This window comes from Octodon degus, unplaced genomic scaffold (assembly GCF_000260255.1).
Source record: "Octodon degus isolate 3935 unplaced genomic scaffold, OctDeg1.0 scaffold00031, whole genome shotgun sequence".
Classification (NCBI taxonomy): domain Eukaryota; kingdom Metazoa; phylum Chordata; class Mammalia; order Rodentia; family Octodontidae; genus Octodon; species Octodon degus.
In genome coordinates, this window is record NW_004524607.1 from 9,604,646 (window position 1) to 9,621,686 (window position 17,041).

The 17,041-nt window shown below is 38.4% G+C and overlaps 1 protein-coding gene across 1 annotated transcript in view; it reads left to right on the forward strand.

Moving 5' to 3' along the window:
• The window catches only part of Kiaa0895 (KIAA0895 ortholog), a 56,217-nt gene that overhangs the window by 5,935 nt on the left and 33,241 nt on the right, over positions 1–17,041 (forward strand). Inside the window, exon 2 of the mRNA XM_004629571.2 lies at positions 777–846. Coding sequence (XP_004629628.1) covers positions 777–846 — 70 coding nt within the window. The remainder of the gene's footprint in view (positions 1–776; positions 847–17,041) is intronic.

Below are 17,041 nucleotides of genomic sequence, written 5' to 3' on the forward strand. Positions count from 1 at the left end.
AATAAATAAATAAATTAAAATAAAATGTAAGTGAAGGCAGGGGGCTCATCTTTGTGGTGGTAACCCAGGAGCTGGGCACAGGAATGCAGCAGATAGATATGTGTTGAATTAGTATATGTAAAAATACCATTTCTAATTTAGAAACAAGAAAATTAAGATGCACACAACCACACACAGACATACAACATAAAAAATTAAATAATTGGCCTAAGACATAAAACTAAATAGAAAAAATACTACTTATCACGTTATTTTTTTAAAGGCTACAACTTACTATATTAAGAATAAAATCAAGGATCTTGAAACAGATAATTAGCCCTAGAAAATTAGTATTTCCTCCATGTATAACAAAGTAAATGAGTTTATCTCTTGCAGATGAGGTTGATGGCACTCCAGAAAACACAAACATTTGATAGTATTGACTTTAGTAGGGAACCTACAAATGCTGTATCTAGTGGTGGCGAGCCTATCAGAGACCTGCAAGCTGTAACTCTCACTTATTTATCACCTAGTGCCAACACTGCAATTAAGATTGAATACCTGAGATTTTAGTTTTAACAAAGCAACTCATACACACACACACACACACACACACACACACACACACACACACAAAACCACCATAACAGCTTTCAGTGATGCAAACAGCCAGCTGAGGTCCATGTGTCATAGATGCAGCAACACTGCTATGTACTTACAGCTAAAATAAGTACACACATTCATTTGCATTTACTTGAAAATATAATGCAATATCGTAAATATTTATATTTTTACAGGAAGCGAAAAGGCCAAGATCTAACCAGAAAGCAGTGGCCAGAGGAATTAGACACAAGAGCTCGACCTCAGGTTATCTGGCTGAAAGGCCACTTCTGTATGCTTATTATAATCGGAAAAAAGAACCATCAAAAGTTGTTATTGATATGTTACTGAAAAGGGCTATTTCACTTATTGCAATTTATGCTATTAATGACTTTTAGTGTCATATGATTTATCTTTCTAATTTAATCAGTAAAGATATTTCAGATTTCAGAGTAACTAAAAAATTTTACTTTCTGAATGTATTTTTAAAAATCAGTGCAACTGGGGCTGGGGAGATGGCTCAGTGGAATAAGCGCTTCCCTGGCAAGCGCAAGGGCCTGAGTTCAATCCCTGGTTCCAGCAAAAAAATTTAAAAAGTTTCGGGTCCCTGGCCCTAGCTCAGTCCTTTAAGTGGCTGCTTCCACAAAGCTGTCAGCCTCAGGTTGCTGGAGTTCAAACCTCACAACTCTCCCACTGGCCAAAAGTGCCCTGAAGGCATTCGAGGAACCAAAAAAAAAAAAAAAAAAAAAAAAAAAAAAAAAAAAAAAAAAAAAACCTTAAAAATCAGTGCAACTATAGACATATGTCTTTTATTCAGTAGAATATTCCAAAAATACAGATAGGCTTAATCTTGTTTTTACCTTCATCACCAATTGAGAGAATATCAAGAAAACTCAGTTTTAAAAGATCACAATAAATCCTTTCATAAAGAATGATTCTTTCATGTGCTTTACACTATAATTTCTATGATGATTACTTTTCCATACCTATATTTCTGAAAGCTTTTTTCATAAAAGTTCATTTTTTAGTGATCCCATATTAAAGTAACCCTTTATACTGCACCATAGCAGTTATTCAGTAATTCTTAACTATCCAAGTCTTATGATTGACCTTCAAAGATAAAATCTCCTTAAATTTGATACAAGAAAATGGACCAAATTCATTTTGTGGCATTAACATCTGTCATAACATAATGTTGTGTACTGAGGATTTAACTCTGAAGTACACTCCCAGCCCTTTTTAATTTTCATTTTTGAGGTAAAGTCCTCCCAAGTTGTCTAGGTTGGGCTCAAATTTGTGCTTCTCCTGCCTCAGTTGGAAGAGGTTCAACACACTCTCAAGAAAATGACCAAAGATTCCGGGATTCTAGGAATCACCCAGATTCCTGATATATTAACCTTTTACTACATTGGCCCCTCCGCCTACCCTTTCATATATGTGTACATATTTACATATCTCTGTATATGTATATATATATTTACATATACTCATATATACTCTGAAATATTTAAAAGAACACCATGTTTGCAACTCATCATAGAGTGTACTTAGTGAACTAATGTAGCTATACCATCACTAGGCTATAGTGATATGAGTCAGAAGTTTACTGTACCAAGGGAACAAGGGACAAAGAACCAAGTCTAAGGAAACTGGTTCCTTGTTACTCCAGCAAGCTGGAGACAAGGTAGTAGCAGATTCCTGGAGGCAGAGCCCTGTCTGTTCTTTGTTGCTTCATCTGGGAAGTTACCAACCAGTGATATGTAAAACAGTTGGTGAATATTGGAAGGCAATTATAGATGGCAGTTTGTTTGCACTAAATTACTTCTGCACATTCCTTAGCTGTTTGTGGCCCTCAATAAATGTCAGAAGTTTCCCTGGCTCAGGGCTCACTACCAGAGAGACAAATCTCCGTGAGACCTCTGAAGCTACATTCATCAGGTCTTCTCCTCGCTTCTTTTGGCTCCAGTCCATAACATACAACACTAGGCAACATAACCTTATGGGACTACTGTCACATATCCAGTCGATCGTTAGCCAAAATGTTGTAGGGACTATGACTACATTTATGTAGTTATACCATCATGTATATTGTTCTGTGTATACATGTAGATGGGTAAATAGAGGTAAATAGGTAGGAAGGTAGACAGACAGGCAGACAGATACCGTAGACAGATAGACACAATGAACTTTCCCAGCCCTTCTTTCTCCATCCTACAACTAAGTGTCTGAAAACTCAACATTTCTTCTCCTTCTCATCTTCTTCCCCCTCCTCCTCCTCCTCTTCTTCCTCCTCCTCCTCGTCTTTAAGACAGAGTCTTGCTATGTAGTTCAGACTGGCCTTGAACTCATAGCAATTTTCCTGGCTCAACCTCCCAAGTGTTGGAATTGCAGGCATGCACCAACACACTTATTTGGGGTTTTTTGTTGTTTGTTTTTTGTTTTGTTTTGTTTTGTTTTTTGACTCTGCATTCTACCTTCAGTACACTTGTCTGCCTACACACAACCCTTTGGTAATTTAATTGGCTTCAAAATGCCACCTCTATATCAATGGCTCTTGAATGTATTTCTCTTGCCTCATCTCTTCACTAAGTTCCAAGCTCTTATATTCACTTGTCTGTTTGAAACCTTGACTTGGATATCAGTGAGTATATTTGTTTTTGTTTTTATTTATTTTTTATTTTATTTTTTTGTTTTTTATTTTTTGGCAGAACCAGGGATTGAACTCAGGCCCTTGAGCTTGCCAGGCAAGTGCTTATCCTACTGAGCTATCACCCCAGCCCCTGTTTTTTAAAAAATAATTTTATTGAGAAACAAATAGCAATGAGACAGTTTCAAAACCAATTACTAGCACAGTTTCAATAATTAATACATTGCATATGGTTGTCTTAATGTCAGTGAGTATATTTAAAATAACATACTCAAAATAAATTTCTCCACCAAACCTGTTCTTCTTGTGTTGTTTCTATCTTGATTCTTCTCAACTATCTACCTCATTGCTCAGTTGAAACCCTAGAAATCGTGCTTATATCTTCTCTCCTGCTGCTCACATACCTGTGTGATGGTCAGTTCCTCCTCCCAAGCCCTGGGGCTCCCACTTCTCTCCATCTCTGCGTCTTCCATTGCACTCAGAGCTACCATCAATGTCTCACTCAGCCCTGGGAACAGACTCTTAGGTGTCTCCCTGCTTCTACTCTCACCTTCCTACCCACTCATTGTTCTCAGAGAAGACAATGCAAGTTTTGAAAACCATAAACCAGAGCCAGAGATGTAGCTCACTGGCACATATGAGATCCTCGGTTCTATTCAGCATTGCAAACAAACCAACCCCATAAATCACATGCCACTCCCATTCAAAATCCTCCGATGGCTTCTGATTGCACTTAGAATAAGATCCAAACTCCTTTACCTACCTTTCCCTACTTCTCAGAACTTTTTTTCTGCCACATCTCCAGCTTACTGAACTTCAACCATACTGGTTGTATTAGTCTGTTTTCTGTTACTATAATAAGATATCTGAAGCATGCTACTTTATCAAGAAGAGAGGTTGTTTTGTTTTGTTTATTTCTTGGGACAAGGTCTCTCTATGCAGTTCAGATTGGGCTTGAACTCACTATGTATCCCAGGCTTGCCTCAAACCTATGACAATACTCCTGCCTCTTCCTCCTGAGTGCTGGCATTATAGGCATGTGCTATCATGCCTGGCCAAGAGAGGGTTGTTACAAGAAATCTTGGTAACTACCCAGCCTCTTTGGCTCCCTGCCAGGCGTGTCAAGCCACTGTCACACCAAGGACCAAGTCTGCAATGCCTGAACTCTTGGGAATCTCAAGCCATATCCAGAGATGACCCTGCCCTCCATGTGTCTCCAAGGTCACTCCAAGGTTCATTCTGGTGTCTCTGTGATTCCCTTTTCCTAGAATACTCATTCCTCAGAATTTCCTGTCTTTTAAATCTTAGTGCAAAGCCTCTTCCTACCTCTGTCACTGTAACTCACTACTTGTTATATTTCATGGCACTTGTTAGTATCTAAAATTACATCATTGGTGAATTTGTTGTTTGCTTACCTTGCTACAACATACAGCTCCACACAAAGTAGGACTCCATTTTATTCACCATGGTATCCCTCTTGTATGTACTAAAGGATAATATAGGTACAGTTTTTACATATGTATATACACACTGCCAGTAAGCTCTTTGCAGGACTGTAATGTGTCTTTTTCATCACCTTTTTGCCTTGTAGATATTCAGGACTTAATATCTTAATTTCTTTCAAATAGCTTTGAATGGAGTAAATAAATATATACCTTGGTTTCTCAAAAACTATAGTCAAGGGCATTTTTTTGGCTGATTAAAAAATATACTTCCTCGCTCTAATGATTTACAGTGAAACATCCTATAAAAAAATTCAGATCTGGGCATAGTGGTATATACTTGTAATCCCAGCACTTAATAGTCTGGGGCGGGAGGATTGCTGTGAGTTTGAGGGCAGCCTGGGCTACATAGTGAGTGTAAGGCCAGTCTGAACTACATAGCAAGACCCTGCATCCAAGAAGAAAAAATAATTAAAGAGTATTTCTGACTTTTATGCTGTTCTGACTTTTTTCATTGCAGTAAAGAGGATTGAAGTGGCTTCACAAAGCATTCTTCCATTTGGCTTTTGTTTGCTGCTTTTCACTCTCCTGGATATACACATACTGAAAACATTCCATTTTCTTGATACAGACATCCTGCAAGCATTCAGATTTCACTGAAAAAAAAAATCAAGGAAAAAAACCAATCCTACCAACTACTTCTTGTATTTTTTTTTCTTGTTTTGTCTTTTATGACTCTAGGAAAATTATCTATAGCTCCCCCTGAGGCTTCCATTAATGCTTGTTTGGTTCTGAATGCCTGCAACCAGAGCTGGCCTGTCTTTCTATAATGGCAGGCTGCACATCCAGGCTCCTCAATTCATAGTTTTTCAACAACAGGAAGGTTATAACTTGCTTTCAGTAAGACATGAAGGAAAGTCAAAAGTATTTATTGGAGGCTTCTCTCCTCTTTTAAACTCTCATCTGAAACTTAAAGCTTAAAAAAGTAAATAAATATCATTGCAATGTTCTAATTCATTTTTAGTTACTAAAAGAAAAAAAAAAAACCCTTTCCTTAACAAATTAAATGTTTCTTAACAAATTTAAATTTTTCCATAACAATTTCCTTAACAAATTAAGTTTCAAGCTTAACATGTGCTTATTCTATTGTCAACAAAATTAATTTCTGTTGTAGAATGTGCACTGGGAAGCCTGCATGCTCCTGCAGTTGCAATACAATCATGTACTCGGTCTTCATCTCTTTCTTCTTTCTTGGCCTTTCCTACCCTCCATCCCTAAGCACAATAAATGATCAAATCTTTTCTGAATCTTTAAAATGGATAGATGATATTTGTTCTATAAAAGAAAATAATGCTCTCATAGTGCAAAGATAATTTCACCAACCTTTAAAGATTGGATTGATTGATTTTGCAGTGCTATGGTCTGAGCCTACAGTTCAGACATGCTAGGCAAGTGCTCTACCACTGAGCTATACCCCCACTTCTAACCACTTTTTTTCTACCAAAACCCCATCAACTAATTTACAAATAGTAAATATACTAAATTGTTTTAGTATATTTATATAACGTATACCAGCCATTGTGCTACACAAGATGTAAAAGAACATATAGATTCACATAATTACTGACAAAATAAGAAAAACTCTTCACTCATAACAGAAATTCCACTACACACACACATATATGCACACACACACACACACTCTCTCTCTCTCTAGACACAAAAATCCCCTTTTTTTTTTTTTTTTTTGGTGGAACTAGGGATTGAACTCAGGTCTTGTGCTTGCCAGGGAAGCACTTATTCTACTGAGCTCTCTCCCTGGCCCCTTCCCTATGATTCTTAAATCTAAAATTAGCTGCAAATTATCATTACAGATATTCAGAAATCAAAATGATCCACAAGGGGAGATAGCTCAGCGGCATAAGCACCTGCCTGGCAAGTGCAAGGTCCCAAGTTTGATCCCTGGTACTGCAAAAATAAATAAACAAACAGAATGATCCATAATATAATGCTGTTAGTGTACAAAAATATAATGACCATAAAAAAATGAGTATATTTCAGTGAAATGTACTGAATATGTATGGTGGAGAAACTAGGACAACGTTGTTATTGCTTAAAAATTTGAATAAGACACTCAAGGGTAAGAGGAGCTGTTAAATTAAGCATAAATTATTAAAGGCAGTTTTAATAAATTCTTTAATTCTCATTTGATGCCTAATAAAAGTCTAACAGAGTTACCTTTCTCATTGCTGAGACAAGATACCCGACACCCAAAGTTAAAGAAGGAAAGGTTATTTCCTTTTTTTAAGTTTTAATTTTTTTGGATACAGGGTCTCACTATGCAGTTCAGACTTGTAGTGATCCTCTGGTCTCACAGGCATGTGCCTCACGCCTGGTTCTAGGGCCAGCAAGGCATGTTTTGCCAGGGATTAAACTCAGGACCTTGCACTTGCCAGGCAGGTGCTTAGGCTGCAGAGCTATCTCCCTAGCCCAAAGGAAGAAAGGTTATTTATCTCAGATTTTGTAGAGGTTTCAGTTCATAATCAGCTGTCTCTATGGCAGGATCGTATGGCACACATGCATTGCAGGGGAGGTACAGTTTATGGTGGGCAGAAGGTAGCAAAGCCACCAAGGGACCTTAACAGCATCTTTCTGCCCCTTATATTTTATCCAGGCTACTTAGGGCAGGTCCCACTCAAACCCTAATCCTAGTGCCCTTGAGCCTATCACTGCACCATGCATCAATTCTAGTATCAAACACTCTAATTCTAGCCACCCCTGAAAAAGCCTCACCTATAACCTCATGAGTGTGGAGAACCATCTGGGCAACTCTCCTTGATAGAAGAGACGTCTCCATTTTGGTTGTGCCTGACCCTATACCCATGTATTAATAGGTACAGAGCTGGCTAGGACTTTTCCTTATCCTTTCAATTGATTTTAAGCAACGCATATTGGTCTAGCCAAGGTGCTGGTGGTAGTCTTTGAAGATGGCAGGTGTGTTTCCCTGATAACCCACACCTGTTGCTCATTAATATGAGCCAAGTTGAGACTAGGACAAAGAGCCAGTGCTCCACATTGTTGGTTAGGATCGAGCCTTGAGATAGAGACTATGACTTCTGGAGCTTGAAAGATTACACATCGGAGCAGAAGCACCAGACCCCAAAACATTAGATACTATCTCAATAGTATAATGTAAATCCTTCTCTGCATATCGCAGAGGTAAATGCAGGCCTCCTATCTAGCCCAGCTCACAGTACTCACCTACTTCCTACAATTCTCAGTCATTCATCCTCAAGCCACTCCTCCTTCATTGGCTCCCCATAATTAGAAATATGCTTTAGTGTCTTTATTTTCACTGTGGTTTCCACTGGGAGTGGCAGATTGGAATTAACTTGGAGGGATTCCAATAATGTACCTTTGGGATTACAAATATAAACTTTTTGGACTGAGATGAAGATCAAAAAGGACTCACTACAATTTCAGGAGAACATCTAGATGCAAGTCATGCGACACTGTCCATTGTAACACAGAACCTGCCTACCAGGTTTAATAAATTCTTGATTTTTTTAATCAGTGCTTTGAAAATGGAAGAGTGACTGATAACCAAATCAATCCTTTTGTCTCAATATTAATGCCTCATGGATAAACAGGTATAAAAGACCATTTCTGAGTAAGATGGAACTGTTCATTGTCCTTGTGGTATGTAAAACACAGTGCTGCCTCAATCACAGCCAGTGAGACAGCTGCAGATGCCGAGTCCCACAGAAACACTAAGGGGGCGCAGAGAAAATCAGTAATTATAGCAGATGCTCCAGCTTGATGAACATGAGTAATTGTAGGGCTGGGAATAGCCAAGGAGCTAGTAACAAGACTAGTTTTTTAAGACATTAGAGAAGCTCTTTGTGCTCAGGAATTTTTCTCACATACTTCAACAGTACATGTAGTGTACCTGTTAAAACATTTTGAATGCATTGATATACACTTTTATATGGTACATGTCACTAAAAATATTTAGAAGTCAAAATTATCCTCAAGAAAATATTGCAAAGAGAGTCACTACATCCTTGTAAGAGGAACAATCCAAGGAGAAGTGATAACAATCATAAATCTATATGCAACAAATGCCAGTGTACTCACCTATATAAAACAAATATTAAAGGACGTGAAAAATCAAATAAGCACTAATACAATTTTAAAAACTGTCTAATTTTGTCTTTAATTTCATCTGTGACCCATTGGTTGTTCAGGAGGGTATTATTTAATTTCTCTATGTATATGAAGTTTCTGTGGCTTCTTTTGCCATTGATTTCTAATTTCATTGAACTGTGGTCTGATAATGTGCTTGAGATAATTTCAGTACTTTTGCATTTACTTAAGCATGTTCTATGAGCTAGGTGTAATTTGGAGAACACTCATGTGCATCTGAGAAGAAATTTGTATTCTTATGTTGTGGGGTGGAACACTCTCTAGACATCTACTAAGTCTATTTGTTCAAAAGTTTGGTTCAGGTGTAATATTTAATTGTTGATTTTTTATCTAGTTGATCTATTTGTGACAATGGAGTATTAAGATCCCCCAATATAATTCCTAGCAGTGAATTCCCATATAAGGAAAAACAGAGCAAACTCAAAGAAACAACTTAAGGCTGAACCTCAAGCTTCTAGAAAAAGAAGAGCAAGTCAAGTCCAAAGCTCAGATAAGGGAGGAAACCATAAAAAATCAGATCAGAAATTAATGCAATGGAGACTAAGAAAACAATACAAAGAATCAATGAATTGAAGAATTAGTTCTTAGAAAGATTAAATATAATCGACAAATCTTAGCCAAAAAAAAAAAAAAGGAAAGGAAAGACTCAAAATCATGGAGTTAGGACTGAAAAGCATGAAATCACAATAAAACCTGCAGAAATCCCAGGGATTCAGGAATAGCTCAGCATATGCAAATCAATACATGTAATACAGGGGCCGAGGAGATGGCTCAGTGGAATAAAGCACTTCCCTGGCAAGTACAAGCACCTGAGTTCAATCCTCGGTCCCGCAAAAAACATGTAATACACCATATTCAAAGAGCTAAGAATCCAGAAGATCTTCAGTACCTGTTTCAAGAACATGTATCTAATAAGATGGAAAATGCAGAAGATTCTTAGACACAAATGAATAACTGAAGCTGAATCAAGAAAATACAAAAGTTCTAAATAAAACCAATATCAATCAATGAAATTTAAGATGCAACTAAAAGCCTGTCAACAAATAACAGCCCAGGCCCTGATGGATTTACTGCTGAATTCCACAAGAATTTTATTTTATTTTATTTTTTAATGCAATGTATATTTATTGTAAACAATAATATACAAAAAAGAAAAGAAAAGAAAGTTAAGTTCACAGAAAGCACAAAGTTTGGAGGGGAAACAAGTGAAAGAAACAAAACACAAACACAAACCAAACCTTACCTAAAAAGAAAATATGATTTTAAATGCCAGGTTTCTTAAGTTACAGAAATACTTTTTTAAAAGACCTGCTTTTATACAGAAATTGAAAGATGCCATATTATAAGAGTGCTTTAAGATTTTATTCTACCAACTTCTAAAACTGTTAATATATCTTTTCTTTTAAATAAAAAAAAAAGTCTGCTGTCTTTTTAAAAAAGCAATCCTTAAACTCTCCAGCCACAGCAGTAATTAAGGATTAAGGTCTGTCAGTGGGCCTGCTCCCCTCCTGGTGTGCCCTTACCCTCTGAGAAGAACATGCAGAGGAGTATCTATGACACCTACTTGCATTGTCTTGTGTCACAACACACACACACACACACACACACACACACACATACACACACACACACAAATTTAGGCCCAAGAGTCTCCACAAGAATTTTAGAGAAGACTTAATGCTACTACTTCTCAAACTCCGTAATAAAATTGAAAGAAGAGCAATACTCCCAAATTCATTCATGGAAGTAAGTATTGCTCTATTACCAAAACCAGAGAAGGATTCAATCAAAAACAAGAACTATAGGCCAATCTCTCTAATAAACACTGATGCAAAAATCCTCAATAATATTCAGCAAAAAAAGGAAAAAAAATTCAGCAAACAGAATGCATCAAATCAGCAAAAAGATTATATACACCATGAACAAGTAAGATTCATTCCAGTGATTCAGGGATAGTTCAGCATATGCAAATCAATACATGTAACACACCATATTAAAAGAGCCAAGGTGCAAAATTATATGGTTATCTCAATAGATGCAGAAAAAACTTTTCAAAAACTCTAACACCCATCCATGGTTTTAAAAAGCCTACAGAAGATTAGAATAGTCTTTATCTCAGTCTGGTAAAAGTCATCTATGACAAACCAACAGCCAATCTCATATACTAGATGGAAAAACCTGAAAGCTTTCACTTTAAAATCCGAAACAAGGCAAGGATGTCCATGGTCACCATTCCTATTCAATATATTTCTGGAAACATTAGCCAGAGAAAGTATACAAGAGAGAGAGAGAGGGAGAGAGAAATGAAAGGAAAATGGATAGGAGGGCCAGGGAGATGGCTCAGTGGAATAAGCGCTTCCCTGGCAAGCACAAGGGCTTGAGTTCAATCCCTGGGTCCGCCAAAAAAAAAAAAAAAGAAAAGAAAATGGAAAGGAAAAAGTTAAATTATTGTTTGTGGATGCAATGATACTCTACATAGAGGAACCAAAAAACTTTACCAAAAGACTTCCAGATTTAATAATCAAATTCAGTAGCATAGCTGGATACAAAGTCAACACTCAAAAATCAACAGCTTTCCTCTATAGGAATAACATACTCACTAGAGCTAAATTAGGGCTATAACACCTTTCATAATAGCATTGAAATGCAATACCTAGGAATCAATCTAAGGAAGTAAATAAAAGACCTCTGTATTGAAAACTACAGTACTCTGAGAAAGGAGATTCAAGAGAATATTAGAAAACGGAAAGACATCCTTTGCTCTTGGGTAGAAAGAACCAATATGGCCATACTTCCAAAATTTTTATACAGATGTAATGCAATTCCAATCAAAATTCTAACAGCATATCACACAGAATTAGAGAAAACAATCCTAATATTCATTTGGAATCAGAAGAGACCGAAAATAGCAAAGCAATTCTGGGCAACAAAGGCAAGGCAGGGAATATCATAATCCCAGTCTTGAAATGATACTACAGAGCTACCATGATCAAAACAACATGGTACTGGGCTGGCAAGATGGCTCAGTTGCCTAAAGCGCCTGCTTAGCAAGCTTAGGCAGGCACAGGGGACCATGGTTCAATCCCTCATACCACTTGTCATGCCAGCCCCAGCCCCACCCTCAGGGTGGGCTGAGCCAGCTCCTCCCCACCCCCGAAAAAAAATATGATACTGGCAAAAACAGTTGAACTGAGTATCAATGGCACAGAATAGAAGATACCGAAACAACTTTAAATATAGATACCTTATCTTTGACAAATTAGCCAAAGACATTCACTGCAAGAAAGACTCTTTAATATATGTTGTTGGAAAAATGGGGTTTGCACATGCCAACAATTAAAATTAGACCCGTGTCTTTCACCATGCACTGAACTAAAATGAAATGAATCAAAGATTTACATATTGGGGCCAGGGAGGTGGCTCAGTGGAATAAGCGCTTCCCTGGCAAGTGCAAAGACCTGAGTTCAATCCCTGGTTCCACAAAAAAAAAAAAAAAAAAAAAAAAAAAAAAAAAAAAATAAAAAGAAACATGAGGGCTGGTGAGATGGCTCAGTGGTCTAAAGCACCTACTTGGAACAAGCTTGGCAAAGCACAGGGACCACGGTTCAATCCCCCAGCACCACATGCCAGCCAGCCGCGCCCCCTGGTGGGCTGAGCTGGCCACACACACACACACACACACACACACACACACACACAATAAATAAATGTAAAATAAATAAATAAATAAATTTTAAAAAAATTTTAAAAGAAACATGAAATCTGTAGTAAAACAGAATAGGTAGAACTCTTGAAGACATTGGTGTAGGCTAAGACTTTATGAACAAAACCCTGTTTGCACAGGAACTATAACAATCAACAAGTGGGATCTCATTTTTTAAAAAAGCCTTTGCACAGCAAGAGTAAAGTGGCAGGATTATTTCCATGGGAGACTGTATTATAGGAATAATAGAGTCTTTTTTTTTACCAGCATCTGATAAGAACTCCCATCCCTTTACAAATTGGGAACATGCTGGGCTCAGTTCTTTGTTCTGCTTTTGCTTATATACTTTCTTCATTGCCAGGGTGACTGCGATAGAAGGCACGGCCCATGTAAGGTTTGGCAGGCTGTCATTGGAACAAGGCTATGGCCTGGGCATGGGAATTTATGGTAACACATGGTTTGACTCTACTTTCTTTAATTAGTTCTGTTTTTTCCTTCTCTCTCTCATGTTTGTGATTCTTTAACAAGGCTGGGGAAGGATTGAAGCAATATAGGCAGGGTCATATAGGGTTGACTCTGCCCCTGTGTCCCCTTATCTCTAATGGTGAACTTGGAGGCTAAACTAAAGCTTCTTTGGCCTAGGATGAGAATTAACCCCTGGTGGGCTGCCATCCTGGACAAGAGAAACCACCACCCTAGTGAAGAGACAACCTACAGTATAAGGAATACCTTTGTTAGCTGTACTTCAGCCAAAGCACTAATATCTAGAGTAGCAGTCACTGTGGAAGTCAATGTGGAGATTGTTCAGAAAGCTAGGACTAGAGGTTTGATCCCCAGCGGGGGTGCCTGCCCCACCCTTGGGGCGTGCTGAGACAGCAACTGAGACTGGGTGTGGTGGCTTGCTCCTTGTAGTACCAGTGCTTGGGAGGCTGAAAACAGGAGGATCACTACGAGTCCATTCTATGTAGTGAGACCCTATAGGCCCTGTACTAAATACATTTTTTTAAAAAACAAAAAACTAGGACTAGGAGTTACATTTGACCCACCTATTCCCTTCATTTGTATCTTCCTGAAAAAAAGCCTCATACCACAAGGATATATGCACACCCATATTTATAGCAGCACAGTTTATAATAGCTAAATCCTGGAAACAGTCCAACTGGTGGATGGATAGAGAAGATATGGTTCTTTTATATAATGGAGTACTAATCTACCATGAAGAAGATAAACTTGAGACATTCCTAGATAAATGGATGCACCTTGAGACCATCCTCTGAAGTGAAATAAATTAGGCACACGTGTAAATACCGCATTGTTTCTCTGATGTGAGACACCAAAAGTGTAAATGAGGATCGAAATGTAGAATTGTTATTGTGAAATGGGAAGAAAATTTTCAACTGGGAAAGGGAGCAAGAGAGGGGAGAGGAAAAAGAGAAAGACAGAACAAGTAAAGAAAATGAGAAAGAAAGAAAACATGAAAACAAAACTTTTATAAAAGAGAGGAGGAGAGGTTGAAAGGAGGGTAGAGGAATGGGGGAAAAAGAAGTCGTATCATGCCCAACTACAATTCTCTATGATGGATGTGGTAATTATGTATATCTAAAATGTACCCTAAAGCACCTACTTAGGCAGGCACAGGGGCCAGGGTTCAATTCCCAGTGTGCTGTGCCGGCCCTGCCCCAGGGGCATGCTGAGAGACTGGGCATGGTGGCATGTGCCTATAATCCCAGCCCTTCGGAGGCTAAAAACAGGAGGATCACTATGAGTCCAATCTATGTAGTGAGACCCTGTAGACCCTGTACTAAATATATAAAAAATAAATAAAGTGTAAAATAAAGTGTACCAATAAAATCTGATTGATGAAAATATTGGTAGAGTGAACACAAAAATAATTATAATATAAAGAATATGATGATCTTCTATTTGTTTGTTTTTTTGTGGTACCGGGGATTGAACTCAGGACCTTGTACTTGCCAGGCAGGTGCTTATGCCGCTGAACTATATCCCCAGCCCCTATGGTGATCTTCTAGATATGCTAACTACAGAGATATCAGACATGTTTATTTTGGAATTCATAAGTTTAGTGAAATATTGAAGAGGGAATACATTTTTAATGTATTTCAACTCCTGACATACATACATACTCATATATATATATAGACATACATGTGTACATATATAGACGTATGTTATGTCTACTAATATAAACATATATTTTCTTTATTAGTCATTAAGTTCCTTAAAGATAGGTATCTTGTCTTTGAATGTACTTTAAAAATAAAAAATCTGGGGCCGGGGAGATGGCTCAGTGGAATAAGCGCGTCCCTGGCAAACGCAAGGGTCAGAGTTCAATCCCCAGTTCCTCCAAAAATAAAATAAAATAAAAACAAAAAATCTAGGTATGGCTGTACATATATGTAACCTCAGCCCTCTGGAGGCTAAGGGAGGAGGACTGTCATGAATGTGAGGCCAGCTTGGGTTACATAGTGAGTTCAAGGCCATCCTGAAAGTCATAGTGAGACCCTATAACACAAAAACCTAAAATGAATAAATACTCACGGAATAAAGAAAGTAATACACATCTTTGTTCTTTCAAAATATAATAAAATAGGACTTGGGATGTAGCTCAAGGAGAAGTTTTACCTACCATGGCCAAGGTCATGGATTCAATCCCAGCAATGAAGAAAAAAGGTATGATTAGGCTTGCTTTCACAACAGCATGGAGAATAAACTCTACACAGGCACTGGCCATGTGACTTGACAACTTTTAGGGGACTTTGTTTATTGAAAATTAGTTAAACTTCAGTACCTCAGTGACTTTATGCTTTTTTTTTTTTTTTCCTGAGACAGAGTCTTGATATGTAGCCCAGGCTGGCCTCAAACTCATGGCAGTTCTGTTGCTTCTGCCTTCTGAGGTGTGGGATTACAGACATGTTCCCCCATGCCCAGTTTCAACTACGAATTTGAGAGTAGTAGATGCATTTATAGGAAGCTGAGAAAATAAGTTTCAGAATTTTAGATATTAAAAAAAAGAATTTTAGATATAAAAGAAGTAACAGTATGGCTCATTTACAGCCTTTTGCGTTAGGCTACATGTTCCAAGAATAACGGCTCACGTAAATGCAAAGGGTGCACTGCTCATTACTATAGCAAGTTCGCTGTCCCAAAGCAGATTTGTCCTTCATCTAAAGGTCCATTTGGCATCCTCTATTTTTCTGGAGTCACTGACAATCTATACTATCTATTGTCCACATATTCATTTAACTCACAAATATTTATTGAGTGCCTACTGTATGCCTGGTACTATTCTTGATGCTGCAAATCCAGCAACGAAGAAGGACAATCACTGCACTGAGGCACAAGGCCCTAATTCCACCCCCCTAAAACCAGAAATATTTGTGGTAAATTTCAACAACCAAGACAAATCAGCAAGGTGCAGGTGTGGTGTCACAGGCCCATAATCCCAGCTCTCAAGGAGGCTGAGGCAGAGGGATCACAAGTTCCAAAAGGCCTGGGCAATTGAAATGATTCAATAAACATATGGTTCGAATTGCACATGAATCTCCCAGTGCCAAACTTGCCTGCCAGCAGAGGAACTGTTTTCAGTTCCGTGCTGGGATTCCCTTGACAAACACAGGATGTCTTAGAAGAGACAGGATGAAGCTCAGACTCCTGCACAGACAATTTACCTGGACATCTGAAAACTCCTAAACATTCACTCTGGGCACCCCAAGGACTTTGCCCCCTGGTGCACAGAAGATCCAGAAAACTTGGACCACTGATGTTTCCTAAGATCTTCCTGCTTTTATGTCGCCTGCCTTCTTTCAAGTCCTATTTAAAAAAACCCACTTCTCTTTGTTCCCTACAGACAGCCTTTTCACCCTCTGTTTGCCTGCACCCTGGCACAATAATTCCATACCATGTTGCTTTTACACAGCCCAGTGGTCTCTGCCTCCTACCTTTCCTTACAGTGAGACCCTCTCTCAAAATAAATTTGTAAAAATATATTAGGCCAGGGATGTAACTCAGTGTAAAGGCTTGGGTTTGATCTCTAGCACATCAGAAAACAAATAAATAAACATTAAAAATCAAATCGGGGGCTGGTGAGATGGCTCAGTGGTCTAAAGCACCTACTTAGAACAAGCTAAGCTAAGCAAAGCACAGGGACCGCAGTTCAATCCCCCAGCACATGTCAGCCAGCCCCGCCCCCTGGTGGGCTGAGCTGGCCACACACACACAAAATAAATAAATAAAAATAAATAAATTTTAAAAAATCAAAGCAGGGGGCCTATGAGATAGTTCAGTGGATTAAGTGACTGCTTAGGCAAGTGCAGGGACCCAAGTTCCATCCCTGGCACCACAAGCTGTGCTAGCCCCACCCCCTGGGTGCACTGAGTCAGCCAGCAAGACCTGCTATAGTGATACATGCCTGTAATCCCAGCACTGGGGAGGCTGAAAACAGGA